The 17,630-nt window shown below is 43.3% G+C and overlaps 1 protein-coding gene across 1 annotated transcript; it reads left to right on the forward strand.

The window, feature by feature from the left end:
• Positions 1–16,365: 16,365 nt before the first annotated feature.
• Positions 16,366–17,001, forward strand: LOC140864851 (secreted RxLR effector protein 161-like). The gene is made up of 2 exons (XM_073269238.1): positions 16,366–16,761; positions 16,900–17,001. Exons 1-2 carry the CDS (start codon positions 16,366–16,368, stop codon positions 16,999–17,001), a joined length of 498 nt encoding a protein of 165 aa, XP_073125339.1.
• Positions 17,002–17,630: the final 629 nt, after the last annotated feature.

Raw genomic sequence — 17,630 nt, forward strand, 5'->3', positions numbered from 1 at the left:
TGCGCTTCTTGTATCTCCCTGGAACTGATGAACAAGCTTTCCTTCAATCAGGTCCACGAATGGAGGTTTAATCCCTCTGATAGATTGCACTAGAAAATCTATCAGAAGTTTTCTGCGAAGAGAATAACGAATTTGATTCGCTAATCCTGTCTGCAATTCAAAATCACAGACCGGAAAATCTCTGACAGAGAGAGGGAGGGGCGGCCGAATTTCTAGAGAGAGCTAGGGTTTTTTTTCGAAAACTGTCTCTCAAAATTATGACCAACTGTGTGTAATTTCTGTACTGCAATAACTTATTTATAATGCAGGCCACTAACACCTTAGGGCCCATTAGTCATAAGTTGAGGCCCGACAAGCAAAGCCCGCATGTTCAGAAATTAATATAAAATTCATCGTGACTCCGATTGATAAACCGATTTTACCAATGTGCACAGAAACCATTTCTGCACATTTTAAAGTCAAGATAAATTTTCCTGAATCCGAATTCAGTGGTTTCCAAAAATGTACATCCCTATGTCATTTTAGGAAATCCTACTCCCTTACTCTTATTTAAGAAGTCCAACTTCTTTATTCATTAAATTTAACTCTTTAAATTTAACTATCTCAACGGGGATTAAAACTCCATTACACTGTGTGACCCTCAATGGTTCAGGGATACAGCTAGCCGTGGGCTCACAACTCCTTGTGACTCGGAACAACGATTTCCGACTTGCCCAACGAATCATGGTAAAGCGCCTAGCAACATCGCCCCATGATTCCCTAGGTATCACTGATAGTGCCTACAAGAACCAGTAGATTTTGGTTAGCGTACAGTACGGTCCCTTCATCCATATATCCCGATCGAATCAACAACCATTGGTATATCGAGAGTCGCTCAAGATTCGATAACTATGCAATATATCTTGAAGATCAAATTAGTGACATCGCATGTGCTACTAAGAAACCATTTCTTAAATCACATCAAGTACTCTGGCCAGAGATTCGTCACACTAATATCTCCTCAGATCGCATAGGATATCCACACTCGCAAGTATGTGGTGAATCCTTGACAACAATGCATCGACTCCTATATGTGTTGTAACTGTACCCAATCCCGACACCTGATGACCCCATAGAGTCGGTAAACGAGTCAAAGCACAGTACTAGCATATAGAGTCTCCATGATGTTTCAAGTAGTAAGGACTAATGGTGTACAACCAAAACCGCGGACTTTATCCACTCGATAAGTGATAACCACTTGGAAAAGTCCGGATAGGGTAGTTCGATCATTCATCCTATGAATATCCATTTGCATGCTTCGAACATCTCCATGTTCCCTACCAATGAAACGTGGTACTCCGCATCGCAAAGCTAGTCTCAAACTCGAGCGATCCTTATCCTTATTATCGGACGGCTCAATCGACTAGGAACAGTTTAGAATATACAGTGACTATAAGATGTATTTCATGATAGACATCCCCATGTTCTACCACATCTTACATACACTATAGTATATTCAAGATCTTTATCAAAACAACAATAGTATATCATAATATAACAATATGAAGAAAGATAAAGTCATTACCATTAATAAAAGTGTAAATTACATTAAACAAAAGATCGTTTGTACAAAGAGTCATCAAAGCCCATAGCCACAAGTTGGCTCACTGGGAACCCACTCTTTCAATCTCCCACTTGCCCTATAGCCAACTAGTCATACTACGTAGACCCATTGCTTTGCGATGTTTGTCAAACAATGGTCCTGGCAAGGGCTTAGTAAGCGGATCAGCGATATTGTCTGCAGAGGCCACTCGTTCGACAGTGATGTCTCCTCTTTCCACAATCTCCCGGATGATGTGGTATTTCCTCAGTACGTGTTTGGATCTTTGATGAGACCTTGGTTCCTTTGCTTGAGCAACGGCACCCGTGTTGTCACAGTACACCGGGACTGGACCAACAAATTCAGGAATGACGCCCAACTCTTGGACGAACTTCCTCATCCAAACGGCCTCTTTAGCAGCAGCTGATGCTGCAATGTATTCAGCCTCAGTGGTGGAATCCGCTGTGGTGTCCTGCTTGGAACTCTTCCAAGAGACAGCACCGCCATTGAGCATGAACACAAATCCAGAGGTTGACTTCGAGTCATCCACGTCACTTTGGAAGCCAGAGTCGGTATATCCTTCCAATTTCAGATCTCGTCCTCCATATACCATGAACATATTCTTAGTCCTTCGTAAGTACTTAAGAATGTCCTTCACGGCTTTCCAATGCATTTGACCAGGATTAGCCTGATATCTGCTCGTGACACTCAGAGCAAATGCTACATCCGGTCTGGTAGATATCATCCCATACATGATACTACCTATAGCTGACGCATATGGTACATGTGTCATATTCTCTATCTCTGCATCAGTCTTGGGACACATAGACTTGGATAAAGAAACTCTATGACACATGGGTAGATGTCCTCTCTTGGACCCATCCATTGAAAACCGTTTCAATATGGTGTCGATGTAGGTTGATTGAGTGAGTCCTATCATTCTCTTAGATCTATCTCTATAGATCTGTATCCCAAGAATGTAGGATGCCTCACCCAAATCCTTCATCGAGAATCTACCTGATAACCATATCTTTGTTGACTGCAACATCCCTACATCATTCCCAATGAGTAGGATGTCATCAACATAAAGTACTAAGAATGTCACAGCATCCTTAACTACTTTCTTGTACACGCACGGTTCCTCCGGGTTCTTGATGAAACCAAAATCTTTTATTGTTTCATCAAATTTCTGGTTCCAACTTCTTGATGCTTGTTTTAGACCATAAATTGATCTCTGAAGCTTGCATACCTTATGCTCGCTTCCCATGGATGTGAACCCCTCCGGCTGCTTCATATAGATTTCTTCCTTAATGTCTCCATTAAGAAAAGCAGTCTTCACATCCATTTGCCATATCTCATAGTCATATCATGCAGCTATGGCAATAAGGATTCTTATGGACTTGAACATTGCAACTGGTGAAAAGGTTTCATCATAGTCAACTCCTTGTCTTTGAGTGTAACCTTTCGCCACCAATCGCGCCTTGTAGGTCAATACCTTACCATCAGGCCCAAGCTTTCTCTTGTAGATCCATTTACACCCTATTGGAACAATTCCATCAGGAGGATCTACTAAAGACCAAACTTGGTTTGTATGCATTGAATCCAATTCAGACTGCATAGCTTCAAGCCATAAATTTGAATCCGCATCAGAAATTGCTTCCTTGAAGTTTCTTGGATCACATCCAATGTCGGGTTCATCTTGATCCCCTTCAAGAAGAAGACCATATCGAACAGGAGGTCTAGAAGTCCTCTCGGATCTTCTAGGTTCAGGCGTGTCCAGTAATGGTTCCTGAGGCGTAGGATCGTTATTTTGTATTTCGGGTTCTTCTCGAATTTCTTCGAGTTCCATCATCTCGCCTTTCTTATCCAATAAGAACTCCTTCTCCAAGAAGGTGGCATTCCTAGAAACAAACACCTTTGTTTCAGCAGGATAATCGAAATAATATCCGATTGAATTCTTCGGATACCCTACAAAATAACATAAGCTGGATCGACTATCCAACTTATCTCCCACTGTCTGCTTCACGTAAGCAGGACATCCCCAAATCCTTAAGTACGAATACTTAGGAGCTTTGCCATTCCATAACTCGTATGGTTTTTTGTCCACTGCTTTAGTGTGGACGTTGTTCAACAACAATACCGCCGTTTCAAGTGCATAGCCCCAAAACGAAGGTGGAAGCTCAGTGAAGCTCATCATGGATCGAACCATGTCCAACAAAGTTCGATTACGACGCTCCGATACACCATTCAGCTGTGGTGTCATAGGAGGAGTCCACTGAGAGAGAATCCCATTCTCTTTCAGATAGTCCAAAAACTCGGTACTCAAGTATTCTCCACCTCGATCCGATCGAAGTGCTTTAATACTTTTACCTAGCTTATTTTCTACTTCAGCCTTGAATTCTTTGAACTTTTCAAATGCTTCATACTTATATTTCATTAAATATAAATGCCCATACCTTGAATAATCATCAGTAAAGGTAATGAAGTAGGTGTGGCCATGTTGAGTCCCAACTCTAAATGGACCACAAACATCTGTATGGATCAAATCCAACAGATTTTGACTACGCTCAGGTTTCCCCTTAAAAGGAGATTTAGTCATTTTCCCTTTTAGGCAGGATTCACAAGTAGGTAGAGAGTTAATATCAGACATATCAAACATGCCCTCTCCCACTAGCTTGTTCATCCTCCTTGAGGAAATATGACCTAGTCTAGCGTGCCAAAGGTTTGCCGGGTTTTGACTATCGATTTTCCTTTTGTTTGTTGTCGCCGGTTTATCAACATAATTTATTGGAACGTCTTTTAGTTTTAAGTTGTATAGATCGTTTTCAAGTTGTCCATTTCCAATCAAACATTCATTCTTGTAAATATTGCAAATCCCATTCACAAAATTGCAAGAATAACCATCTCTATCTAGCATAGAAACAGAAATAATGTTTTTAATTAAATCCGGAACAAATAAAACATCTCTTAAAAATAACTTAAAACCGTTCTGCAAAATTAAACAAACATCTCCAATGGCTGTAGCTTCAACTCTGGAACCATTCCTGAGCCTCAGCTGGGTCTCACCCATTCTAAGCCTGCGACTTCTTGTCATCACCTGCAAATCATTGCAAATGTGAGATCCACATCCGGTATCCAATACCCAAGAAGTAGTATTAAGTGAAATGTTTATTTCAATATAGAACATACCCTTTGCAGTTCCCAACTGCTCTAGATATTCCTTGCAGTTGCGCTTCCAATGACCGGGCTTCTTGCAGTAATGGCAAACATCCTTGGATTTTCCATTGTTTGAAGCCTTTGTCTTGTGCTTCTTCTCGGGTTCGACTTTCTTGGGTGGGGCAGAACGTTTCTTACCCTTCGTACTTGGCCCCTTCTTTGCAGAAGAAGAGGAGCCCACCAAGAAAGCCGGTTTATCCTTCTTAAGTGTGGATTCATATGTCACAAGCATATTGACCATCTCTTCAAGGGTGGCCTCTATCTTGTTCATATTAAAATTTACCACAAATCCGTCAAACGAAGAAGGAAGAGACAGAAGCAGTAAATCCACGTTGAGTTCATGCTCCAACACCAAATCAAGAGTTGCTAACTTCTGTATGAGCCAAATCACTCGTACCCCATGATCACGGACCGAAGTCCCTTCACGCATGCGACACGTCATTAGCTCCTTAACAGTAGCGAACCTTTCAGCCCTCGATTGAGCCCCAAAAAGTTCCTTGAGTTGAGCGTGAATGTCAGCAGCATTCACGGTGTCCTCAAATCGCCTCTGGAGTTCATCAGACATCGAGGCTTGCATATAGCATTTGGTCTTGATGTCATGGTCCCACCATGCATCAAGCTTGGCCAATTCCTCCGGACTTACGTCAGCTGGTGCTTCCTTCGGAGGTGATTTCTCTAACACGTAGAGCATCTTCTCCGAAGTCAAGACAATCTTCAACTTCCGGAACCATTCCGTATAGTTTGCGCCAGTCAACTTGTTTTGTTCGAGGATCGAGAATAATGGATTACGCGAATTCATTGTATGAAATACTGAAAAGAAAAACAGACATATATCAATGATTGTTTAAGCAATTTACTAAGACATAAAATAGGCGAATTTAATTTTATGAATCTCACTCCCACTATTTTAACGATTTCACTACCCTCTAGTGAAAACGGGAAACTTTTTCCTTAGTGAGAACATGGAGTCCAATTGACAAACTTATGGTCCCGAATAATATCAGCCAACCATAATTCTCAAAAGGTAGAGCCCAATTGCTTCTAAAGCAACCCCCATGTATTTACCTCATGTCCAATAAGGGCCCAATAATATGACGCCGTTTATAGTGACATGTCAAGATGACCCATCAATATTAAGTTGTGATGGACGGTCGCCATGTGGATCCCCCAATAATATGAGCCGATCCCATGGGAGTTCCACCCAACTTACAACATGTGTCGATCCAATGTACAGCTTTCCGACGGACGGGCCCCCCCAATAATATGAGCCGAACCGTATCCGCGGGTAGCATCACATACATTGACCGTTGATGGAAGGTAGGAACATTTAAACAAATTTAAATTTCCTTTATTTATCTTGATATCAATTTTAAATCATATTTAAAATGAGGGATTTTTAATTATGAAAATTTGTCTCATCATTTTTCAATTTATTGTATGCTTGCCGGATTCATACAATTATGTCTAAAACATGCATACAATCATAATATCATATATTATATAAATGATCGATTCCATTTCTAATTGACTCGTGGTTGCCAATCACGAGTCTTAGTCCAATCCTAGGTAATATGCAGTATGCAATGCAATCCTATTACATTAGCTTCCAATTTACATTTCTTCGTCTTTATTGTCTGCTGGGCCCACCATCTTCAAATCTTGATCTCCCACTAAATCTAATGTATTTACAATAAATAGCAATGACAAGTAGGGGATACATTTTAGGGGTGGGAACGGGCCATAAACCAAGCCCACTTTTATTACATATGACATTCATATTGGGCCATAAACCAGGCCCATTAATAAAACCAACAACAATAAAACAAATGTAAATTCCTAACATACACCTACAAAATTGGTCATGGCAATCGATCATCCTTATCCAATAACATTTAATTCAAAATTAATTTATTGGATATCATGCATATGGCAATTTAAATTTAAACAGGATAAAATCATATTTTACATATAAAATCATATTTTACCTTTTATTAAATAAAATCATATTTTATCTACAGAATCTAATTTTATAGATAAAATCATATTTTACTTAATATATACATAAGATCAAATCTTATCATCAATTGTACCAAAAATAATTGATTTCAAAATTCAATTTAAGGATAAAATATTAAAATTTTCCAAAAATTCAAATTTATCCAAAAATCAATTTTAAAATTTTCGGACTCGAACAATTCGATCCGATGCCTCGTGAACCAATCAAAAACAATTTTTGACCGGACCAAAAATAAAATTTTAACACATTAAATTAATTTAAATAAAAAATAATAATTTTTCCCGCGGGCCGCCCGGTACACTCCCGGGCCGGCCCGCACCCGTGGGCGCGGGCCGGGGCAGCCCGGCTGCCCCTTTAGGGTAGCGACAATCGCTGCCCTGGCGGCGCCTAGCGCCGCCCCTGGGCGGCGCCGTGCGCTGCCCTGGGCGGCGCCGAGCGTCGCCCCTGGGCGGCGCCGAGCGCTGCCCTGGCGGCGCTGAGCGCCGCCCCTGGGCGGCGACGTGCGCCGCCGTGGGCAGCGCCGTGCGCCGCCCGGGGCAGCGACCGTCGCTGCCCCACCGGGCAGCGATCCAATCGCTGCCCGGGTTTTGCCCGAAAAAAAAATTTTTTTATTTAAAATATTTATTTTGTTTTAAAAAACCAAGACTCAAAAATTTTTGTACAATCGATTAATTTAATCGTTTGATCTGAGCAACCTGGCTCTGATACCACTGTTGGGTAACTGGCGTTCAGATCAATCACGATTGATACCCGGTGCAGCGGAAGTTTAAAATTTTTAGTATGGAACAATTCCATAGTGTGGGTATCAACCATACGATTAAATTATTTGTGTGTGTAAAATTAAATAACTATTATTAAATTTTACCTTCAATCTCGAAGCGAGATTATTGGACACCACACAGATTTCTCTGCGCTTCTTGTATCTCCCTGGAACTGATGAACAAGCTTTCCTTCAATCAGGTCCACGAATGGAGGTTTAATCCCTCTGATAGATTGCACTAGAAAATCTATCAGAAGTTTTCTGCGAAGAGAATAACGAATTTGATTCGCTAATCCTGTCTGCAATTCAAAATCACAGACCGGAAAATCTCTGACAGAGAGAGGGAGGGGCGGCCGAATTTCTAGAGAGAGCTAGGGTTTTTTTTCGAAAACTGTCTCTCAAAATTATGACCAACTGTGTGTAATTTCTGTACTGCAATAACTTATTTATAATGCAGGCCACTAACACCTTAGGGCCCATTAGTCATAAGTTGAGGCCCGACAAGCAAAGCCCGCATGTTCAGAAATTAATATAAAATTCATCGTGACTCCGATTGATAAACCGATTTTACCAATGTGCACAGAAACCATTTCTGCACATTTTAAAGTCAAGATAAATTTTCCTGAATCCGAATTCAGTGGTTTCCAAAAATGTACATCCCTATGTCATTTTAGGAAATCCTACTCCCTTACTCTTATTTAAGAAGTCCAACTTCTTTATTCATTAAATTTAACTCTTTAAATTTAACTATCTCAACGGGGATTAAAACTCCATTACACTGTGTGACCCTCAATGGTTCAGGGATACAGCTAGCCGTGGGCTCACAACTCCTTGTGACTCGGAACAACGATTTCCGACTTGCCCAACGAATCATGGTAAAGCGCCTAGCAACATCGCCCCATGATTCCCTAGGTATCACTGATAGTGCCTACAAGAACCAGTAGATTTTGGTTAGCGTACAGTACGGTCCCTTCATCCATATATCCCGATCGAATCAACAACCATTGGTATATCGAGAGTCGCTCAAGATTCGATAACTATGCAATATATCTTGAAGATCAAATTAGTGACATCGCATGTGCTACTAAGAAACCATTTCTTAAATCACATCAAGTACTCTGGCCAGAGATTCGTCACACTAATATCTCCTCAGATCGCATAGGATATCCACACTCGCAAGTATGTGGTGAATCCTTGACAACAATGCATCGACTCCTATATGTGTTGTAACTGTACCCAATCCCGACACCTGATGACCCCATAGAGTCGGTAAACGAGTCAAAGCACAGTACTAGCATATAGAGTCTCCATGATGTTTCAAGTAGTAAGGACTAATGGTGTACAACCAAAACCGCGGACTTTATCCACTCGATAAGTGATAACCACTTGGAAAAGTCCGGATAGGGTAGTTCGATCATTCATCCTATGAATATCCATTTGCATGCTTCGAACATCTCCATGTTCCCTACCAATGAAACGTGGTACTCCGCATCGCAAAGCTAGTCTCAAACTCGAGCGATCCTTATCCTTATTATCGGACGGCTCAATCGACTAGGGACAGTTTAGAATATACAGTGACTATAAGATGTATTTCATGATAGACATCCCCATGTTCTACCACATCTTACATACACTATAGTATATTCAAGGTCTTTATCAAAACAACAATAGTATATCATAATATAACAATATGAAGAAAGATAAAGTCATTGCCATTAATAAAAGTGTAAATTACATTAAACAAAAGATCGTTTGTACAAAGAGTCATCAAAGCCCATAGCCACAAGTTGGCTCACTGGCACCCACTCTTTCACTGCATTCATTTGCATCTTGCTGTATCTCCTTCGAGATGTCTGTTAGTAGGGTTGTACCCTATCCTGTTAGTGGATGGACTTCCATCGATTTGGGTCCGGCGTATCCACGATTATCTCGGTATGGGAGCCACCTCCTGAAGCGACGGCACAGCGTGCTACATACCAGGGCCCGGTCTGTCTCTGTTATCTGATCCTTGACCTCGAGTCTATAGGGAGTTCACTTTGCATGCATGTATACTCATACTCTCGCACTGAGCGTTTTATGCTCACGTCTCGTACTCTGTATTTTTCTGGACACCCTATTCCATGGGGCAGGTTTGCGATTGGACGAGGAGGGTGGATCCAGGAGGGGCTAGTCAGTGGTTGGCCAGCTGGAGCTTCGTCTAGGTTTTATTACTGTTGTTTGGGTTTATACAGCTATTCGATTTGGTTGTATATTATTGGAAAATTACAGATTCCTTTACTTGGGATTGTATAATGTTATTGGATTCCGCAGTTTTATTCTGATATCTGTTTTATTAAGTTAATTGCATGCATAAGTTCTGTTTAGTAGGTGATCCGGGTAAGTGTCACTACATTTATGGTATCAGAGCATGCAAAAGAATTCTTGGGATTTAGTCTCATCTTGAGGTATTTTTGTAGATGTCAAATCGTGACGACCAGAGTTCTCATGGCAGTGTTGGTGGGCGTTGGGGTGATGCCGACCGGGAGCCTCGTCGAGAACGGCGTCATCGTCACCATGACGACGAGCGTTTCACTGTGCGTCGATTCTTAGCTATGGGTCCCAAGCCCTTAGTTGGAGGTGAGTCTCCGGAGGATGCGGAGAACTGGTTAGACCGCATGGAGACGACTTTTCAGACTTTTCAATGCACCGATGAGCAGAAGGTGGAGACCCTTGGCTATCTTCTGGATGGGCGTGCGCGTAGGTGGTGGAGGTTTACTTCTGCACCTTTTGTTGCGGCGAGAGGAGTGGCCACCTGGGCCGAGTTCCGCACAGCTTTCCAAAAGCGGTATTTTCCTCCTGCACTCCGACAGTCGAAGGCAGGCGAGCTACTGAGTCTGCGACAGGGAACCATGTCTATCGATGAGTATCAGCAGAGGTTCTTTGATCTGCTATCCTATTGCCCCGAGATTGCTGATAGCTCAGAGATGAAGTATAATCTGTTCCTTCAGGGCCTTAACCCTGAGATCCATGACCGTGTGGCGGTTGGTGACGACATGTCCTATGAGGGCTTGGTGAGCCGTTGTCACCAGGCGGAGGACAGCATTCGGCGGAACAGGTCTTTCCCTCAGTCGAGGCCTGCTAGTTCTTTGGGTCCCCGTGCCCAAACTTTCAAGAAGTCTGGATCTTCTTCTTCCTCTGGTTCTGGAGGTGTTGTCCGTTTCGGTAAGAAGGACAAGTGTGATCACTGTGGAAAGAACCATCCATCCGACAAGTGTCGTAGAGCTTCTGGAGCTTGTTTTCGTTGTGGAGAGACTGGTCATATCCGGAGGGATTGTCCACAGTCTGGGGGAGGCGGTTCTGGTTCTGGTACAGGATCGGGTTCTCAGGCTACCGTACAGCAGAGGTCGCAGGGACAGTCTGCTGGGAGTTCTCATTTGAGGCCACGAGCTTCTGGCCAGGTGTTTGCCCTGAGACATGATCAGGCTGTGGAGGAGAATGAGAAAGTCATCGCAGGTACATTTATGCTTTATGGTATACCTGCTCTTGTACTTATTGACACTGGTGCATCTCATTCCTTCATTTCTGCACGTTTTGTTAAGAGGCATAAGTTACCATGCATTGCACTAGACGTAGTGATGTCTGTTTCTACTCCGACGGGCCAATCTGCTTTGGCTAAGCGTCTAGTGATGGGTTGACCTTTAGAGTTCGAAGGGAACGTTCTGTTGGCGAATCTCATGGTCCTGGCGATGGACGACTTTGATTGCATTCTGGGAATAGATGTGTTGACTACCTATCGAGCTTCAGTGGACTGCTATGAGAGATTAGTACGCTTTCATCCGGAAGGGAGTGAGAGTTGGTTTTTCTATGGTGAGGGAGCGCGACCCCCGATGCCTTTGGTATCCTCTTTGAGAGCCTGTCGAGCTCTAGAGTCTGGCGGGGAAGGCTACCTTATCTATGCAGTTGATTTGTCCGCTGAGAGTTTTGGGATAGAGAGCATTCCTGTTGTGGATGAATTTCCAGATGTGTTTCCTGATGAGATTCCGGGTTTTCCTCCTGCTAGGGAAGTCGAGTTTGGCATAGAGTTGATGCCGGGTACTTTGCCTATTTCTAAAGCACCGTATCGTCTGGCTCCGTCAGAGATGCGTGAGTTAAAGAATCAGCTACAGGATCTTTTGGACAAGGGGTACATTCGTCCTAGTGTATCTCCTTGGGGAGCTCCTGTTCTCTTCGTGAAGAAGAAGGATGGGTCGTTGCGGCTGTGCATTGACTATCGGCAGCTGAATCGAGTCACTGTGAAGAACAAGTATCCGTTGCCTCGTATTGATGACTTGTTTGACCAGCTGCAGGGCACATCAATTTACTCCAAGATTGACTTGAGATCTGGGTATCATCAGTTGAGAGTCCGTGATCAGGACGTAGCCAAGACTGCATTCCGTACTCGCTATGGGCATTACGAGTTCCTAGTGATGCCATTTGGTTTGACTAATGTGCCGGCTATATTCATGGATCTGATGAACCGTGTCTTCAGGGAGTATTTGGACAAGTTTGTCGTGGTCTTCATTGACGACATCCTGGTTTATTCGCGTAATACGGAAGAGCATGTTTCTCACTTGCGGTTGGTACTGCAGACTCTTCGAGATGAGCAATTGTACGCCAAGCTGAGCAAGTGTGAGTTCTGGATGGATAGAGTGGTTTTTCTTGGCCATATCATATCCAGGGAGGAGATTTCTGTTGATCCAAGCAAGATTGAAGCGGTACTTAATTGGTCGCGTCCGACGACAGTTGCTGAGATCCGTAGTTTTCTGGGTCTAGCAGGGTATTATCGTCGCTTCATTCTGAACTTCTCTCAGTTAGCTCGACCGTTGACGCAGCTTACCCGCAAGGGTGTGGATTTTGAGTGGTCCTCCGAGTGTGAGGAGAATTTCCGTGAGCTTCGACGGCGGTTGACTTCTGCGCCGGTGTTAGCATTACCGTCAGGATCTGGAGGGTATGTAGTTTACACGGATGCTTCTCTTCAGGGGTTAGGTTGTGTCCTGACTCAGAATGGGCATGTGATCGCATACGCTTCTAGACAGCTGAAGCTTCACGAGGACAACTACCCAGTCCATGATTTGGAATTGGCAGCCATTGTGTTCGCTTTGAAGATCTGGCGTCATTATCTTTATGGCGAGAAATTTGAGAACTTCACCGACCATAAGAGTCTCAAGTATTTGTTCACTCAGGCAGAATTGAACATGAGACAGAGACGTTGGATGGACTTGCTTAAGGACTATGATTGCGAGATTAAGTACCATCCGGGAGCTGCTAATCTCACCGCTGATGCTTTGAGTCGCAAGGTGCGACTATCCGCACTTCAGACTTGTTCGATGTCTAGTGCGATCAGTGACTGTTGTACTTCAGGTTTTACCTTCAAGCATAAGAAAGGTATGCAGAGTATCCAGATGTTTGCGATATTATCTGAGCCAGCCTTATATTCGCGGATCCGAGATGCTCAGATGTCTGATTCAAAGACCCAGCGTTTAGCTCGTCTAGCTAACGAGGGTAGCTTGTCTGGATTTCATTATCAGTCAGATGGCTTTCTGTGTTTGTCTGGTAGGCTTGTGATTCCACAGGATGAAGAGTTGCGAGAGGAGATTTTGTCTCAGGCACATCGCACTAAGTTGAGTATTCATCCTGGGAGCAACAAGATGTACAAGGATCTACGTACTCGTTTCTGGTGGAAGGGAATGAAACGCAGTGTTTATCAGTTTGTTTCGAGATGTTTGGTGTGTCAACAGGTCAAGGCAGAGCACCGACGACCTGGAGGATTGCTTCACAGTCTGCCTATTCCTGAATGGAAATGGGAGTTTATCACTATGGACTTTGTGACCCATTTGCCGGTATCCCCGAAGAACTGTGATGCTATCTGGGTTGTGGTGGACCGACTCACCAAGTCAGCGCATTTCATTGCCTATAGCCGAGAGTACTCTGTGGATCGCATGGCACGGATGTACATTCAGGAGATCGTCCGACTTCATGGAGTGCCTGTGAGCATTGTCAGCGATCGGGACCCCAGGTTTACTTCTAGATTCTGGGAGAGTGTTCAGCGTGCGATGGGTACTACTCTCAGTTTGAGTACAGCCTATCATCCGAAAACTGATGGTCAGTCAGAGCGCACTATCCGTACGTTAGAGGATATGCTTAGAGCGTGCGTCATGGATTTTGGTTCAACCTGGCAGGATCATTTGCCGTTGAACGAGTTCGCTTACAACAACAGCTATCACACTAGTATTGGGATGGCACCTTTTGAGGCGTTGTATGGGCGACGTTGTCGTACTCCACTCTTCTGGGAAGAAGTGGGGAAGAGACAGGCTGAAGGACCGAAGTTTATCCAGCAGGCGATAGACATTGTTGATCAGATCAAGAAACGGATTAAGACTGCACAGGATCGTCAGGCCAGTTATGCTAATATCAAACGTAGGCCTTTGCAGTTCGAGGTCGGGGAGAAAGTGTTTCTGAGAGTGTCACCTTTCCGCAAGATTCTCAGATTTGGCCTTAAGGGCAAGTTGTCTCCCAGATTTATCGGTCCGTTTGAGATCTTGGAGAGTATTGGCGATTTGGCTTATCGACTAGCTTTGCCACCGCATCTATCCAGTATTCACGACGTGTTCCACGTATCTCTGTTGCGACGGTATGTGGCGGATGAATCTCATATTCTGCAGCGGTCTAAGGTTTAGGTAGACAAGGACTTGACTTATGTTGAGAAACCTCTTCGCATCCTTGATTATAAGGATAAGGTTTTACGGAACAAAGTCATTCCTTTGGTTTTAGTTCAGTGGCAGCACCGAGGCACTGAGGAAGCTACTTGGGAGCTTGAGGACAGGATGCGTAAAGACCATCCTGAGTTGTTTTGATTTCATTCTTTAAGTTGTATTCAGTTTCAAACTCTGTAAACGTTTGATTTGAATAAAAGAATGTTTCTGATTTCTGTATTTGCGTTCGGTACTTAAGATCTGATTTCGAGGACGAAATATCTTAAGTGGGGGAGAATGTAGTAGCCCGTACCCTAATTGAGTAATTAAAGGATTAATGCTAATTAATTGAGTTAGGTATCGGACGGATCGGAAGCTCCGAAGGCACGATCGGAAGCTCCGAACAGGATCGGAAGCTCCGATGAGCGATCGGAGGCACCGATGTTATTACTTCAGGCATGACGTGTGGTTGGATCGGAAGCTCCGATCAGGACCGGAAGCTCCGATCACCCCTATCCGGAGTCAACAAGTGATATTTTGACACGTGGCAGATCAGGATCTTCGGAAGCTCCGATGGCAGGATCGGACGTTCCGATCGAGGTTCGGACGTTCCGATCAAGGATCGGAAGTTCCGATCGTTGTCTATAAATAGAAGGCCGAGACTTCACTTTCATTTGCCAATTCCGAGTTCTCCTTTCCTTTCTAGTCCTTTTGGAGCTGTTCTAGTCTTCTTAGGCTTGGTCCGGAGGTCGGCGAGGCGTTCGGTAGTCGTAGCGGAGTTGTGCCCAAGTTCTGGAGGCATCGACATCAAAGGGCTAACGACGAACGAAGGTATAGCTTTTGCTTCCTATAAATATTTAGGAGTATGCAATAGCTTAGTTAAGGCTTTTAGAGCACTTTAATGATAATAGTATCATTTGGCAGTGTAGAGCAGACTATAGGCGTGGACCTAGAGTTGGTAGAGCTTTCACTGTTTTGAGGTACGAAAGTACTGTTCGAGATATCCTGACTGAGTATGCATGTATTATGTGACCGCATGATTTATATGCCATTATGCTGCATTCATTTGCATCTTGCTGTATCTCCTTCGAGATGTCTGTTAGTAGGGTTTTACCCTATCCTGTTAGTGGATGGACTTCCATCGATTTGGGTCCGGCGTATCCACGATTATCTCGGTATGGGAGCCACCTCCTGAAGCGACGGCACAGCGTGCTACATACCAGGGCCCGGTCTGTCTCTGTTATCTGATCCTTGACCTCGAGTCTATAGGGAGTTCACTTTGCATGCATGTATACTCATACTCTCGCACTGAGCGTTTTATGCTCACGTCTCGTACTCTGTATTTTTCTGGACACCCTATTCCATGGGGCAGGTTTGCGATTGGACGAGGAGGGTGGATCCAGGAGGGGCTAGTCAGTGGTTGGCCAGCTGGAGCTTCGTCTAGGTTTTATTACTGTTGTTTGGGTTTATACAGCTATTCGATTTGGTTGTATATTATTGGAAAATTACAGATTCCTTTACTTGGGATTGTATAATGTTATTGGATTCCGCAGTTTTATTCTGATATCTGTTTTATTAAGTTAATTGCATGCATAAGTTCTGTTTAGTAGGTGATCCGGGTAAGGGTCACTACAATAGGATTGATGAGTTCATGATTGGTATTGGTTTTGTGAGAAGCCAATATGATAGATGTGTCTATCTGAAGAAGGATGAAAGGCAGGTTATCTTGTACCTACTAATTTACGTTGATGATATCTTGATCGCAAGTAAAAGTAAGACAGAGATATCATCCTTGAAACAACAGCTCAACACAGAGTTTGAGATGAAAGATCTAGGTGAAGCGAAGAGAATTCTGGGCATGGACATAGTGAGAAACGGGAAAAGACAGGAGATTCATCTGAGTCAGAAGAACTATTTAAAGAAGGTTGTTCTGCGGTATAATATGAATCATGCAAAATCTGTCTTGACCCCTCTGGGACGGCATTTGAAGCTATCTGCGAATCAGTCACCTGAAAGTGAGGAAGACAAGATGAAGATGGCTGGTATTCCATATGCTAGTGGAGTGGGGAGTCTCATATATGGAATGGTGTGTAGTAGGCCTGATCTGGCATACGCAATCAGTGTAGTGTCAAGATTTATGGCTAATCCGGGAACATATCATTGGGAAGCTTTGAAGTGGATTCTCCGATATCTCATAAACACAACTGGGCTGGGATTGAAGTTTGAGAAACAGCAATATGGGATTGATCCGGTAGTTGGATATTTGGATTCAGATTTTGCTGGGAACTTAGACACGAGAAAGTCGTTGACTGGTTATGTGTTCACCTTTTATGGCACAACGATCACCTGGAAGTCTAATTTACAGTCAGTGGTTGCTCTTTCTACCACTGAGGCAGAATTCATAGCTGTGACTGAGGCCATAAAGGAAGGATTGTGGTTAAAAGGGATGATAGCAAAGTTGGGTGTAAAACAAGATCAAGTTGTAGCACACTGTGACAATCAAAGTGCAATACACTTGACGAAACACCAAGTCTATCATGAACGATCGAAACACATAGACGTGAAAATGCATTTCGTGAGAGATGTAATTGAAAAAGGAGATGTGATCCTTGTGAAGATAGCATCAGAAGACAACCCTGCAGATGCTATGACTAAGTCACTGCCGTATGCTAAGTTCAAAAAATTTTTGGACTTAGTTAATGCGGTGATTGGAAATTAGCCAAGGCGGCTAGAATGGAGAGCACCATTCCTTCTGAAAGAATCAAGGTGGAGATTGTTGAAGTATGCTTCTATCAGATTGAATGGGAATAGAGAAGAGATCGGATTGAATTGTACAGATCAGATGAGCTCGGAGTTCAGATGAGTTCACGGTGCAGATCGAGTACTGGGATCAAATCGAAGTGATGGCCAGATAAGTCTTCGGATGAGTTCATGCAGATAGATTGCTCGAGTACTGTGACTTGGATAGAAGTCAGATGAAGTGTCCGAGAAGCTATACGCTTGCAGGCAGATCGATGCAAATCGATGTACGAGGGCAGATCAGACTGATGAATGAAGGCTTATCCGGTTGGACCATGTTGACTTTGTAATTGGGCCGTAAGTTAATGTTGACCTAAAGCCCAAGATGAAAGTCGGTTTAATCCTCTATAAATACAGATGGAAGATGGCTGCAACGAACATAATAGAAAATCAAATTCTTCAGAATATAATGAGAGAAGAAAAGAGAGATTTCGGAGGAGAGAAACAAGCGAAGATTGTAACGGGAAGAATTCAAGAATAAAAAGCTTGAATTGAGTCTGTATCTAGCTTGAGAGTTTTTCGTTGTTCATATCTGTAATAAGCTCTGTT

The sequence above is a fragment of the Henckelia pumila genome, chromosome 1 (assembly GCF_033568475.1).
Source record: "Henckelia pumila isolate YLH828 chromosome 1, ASM3356847v2, whole genome shotgun sequence".
Taxonomy (NCBI): Eukaryota; Viridiplantae; Streptophyta; class Magnoliopsida; order Lamiales; family Gesneriaceae; genus Henckelia; species Henckelia pumila.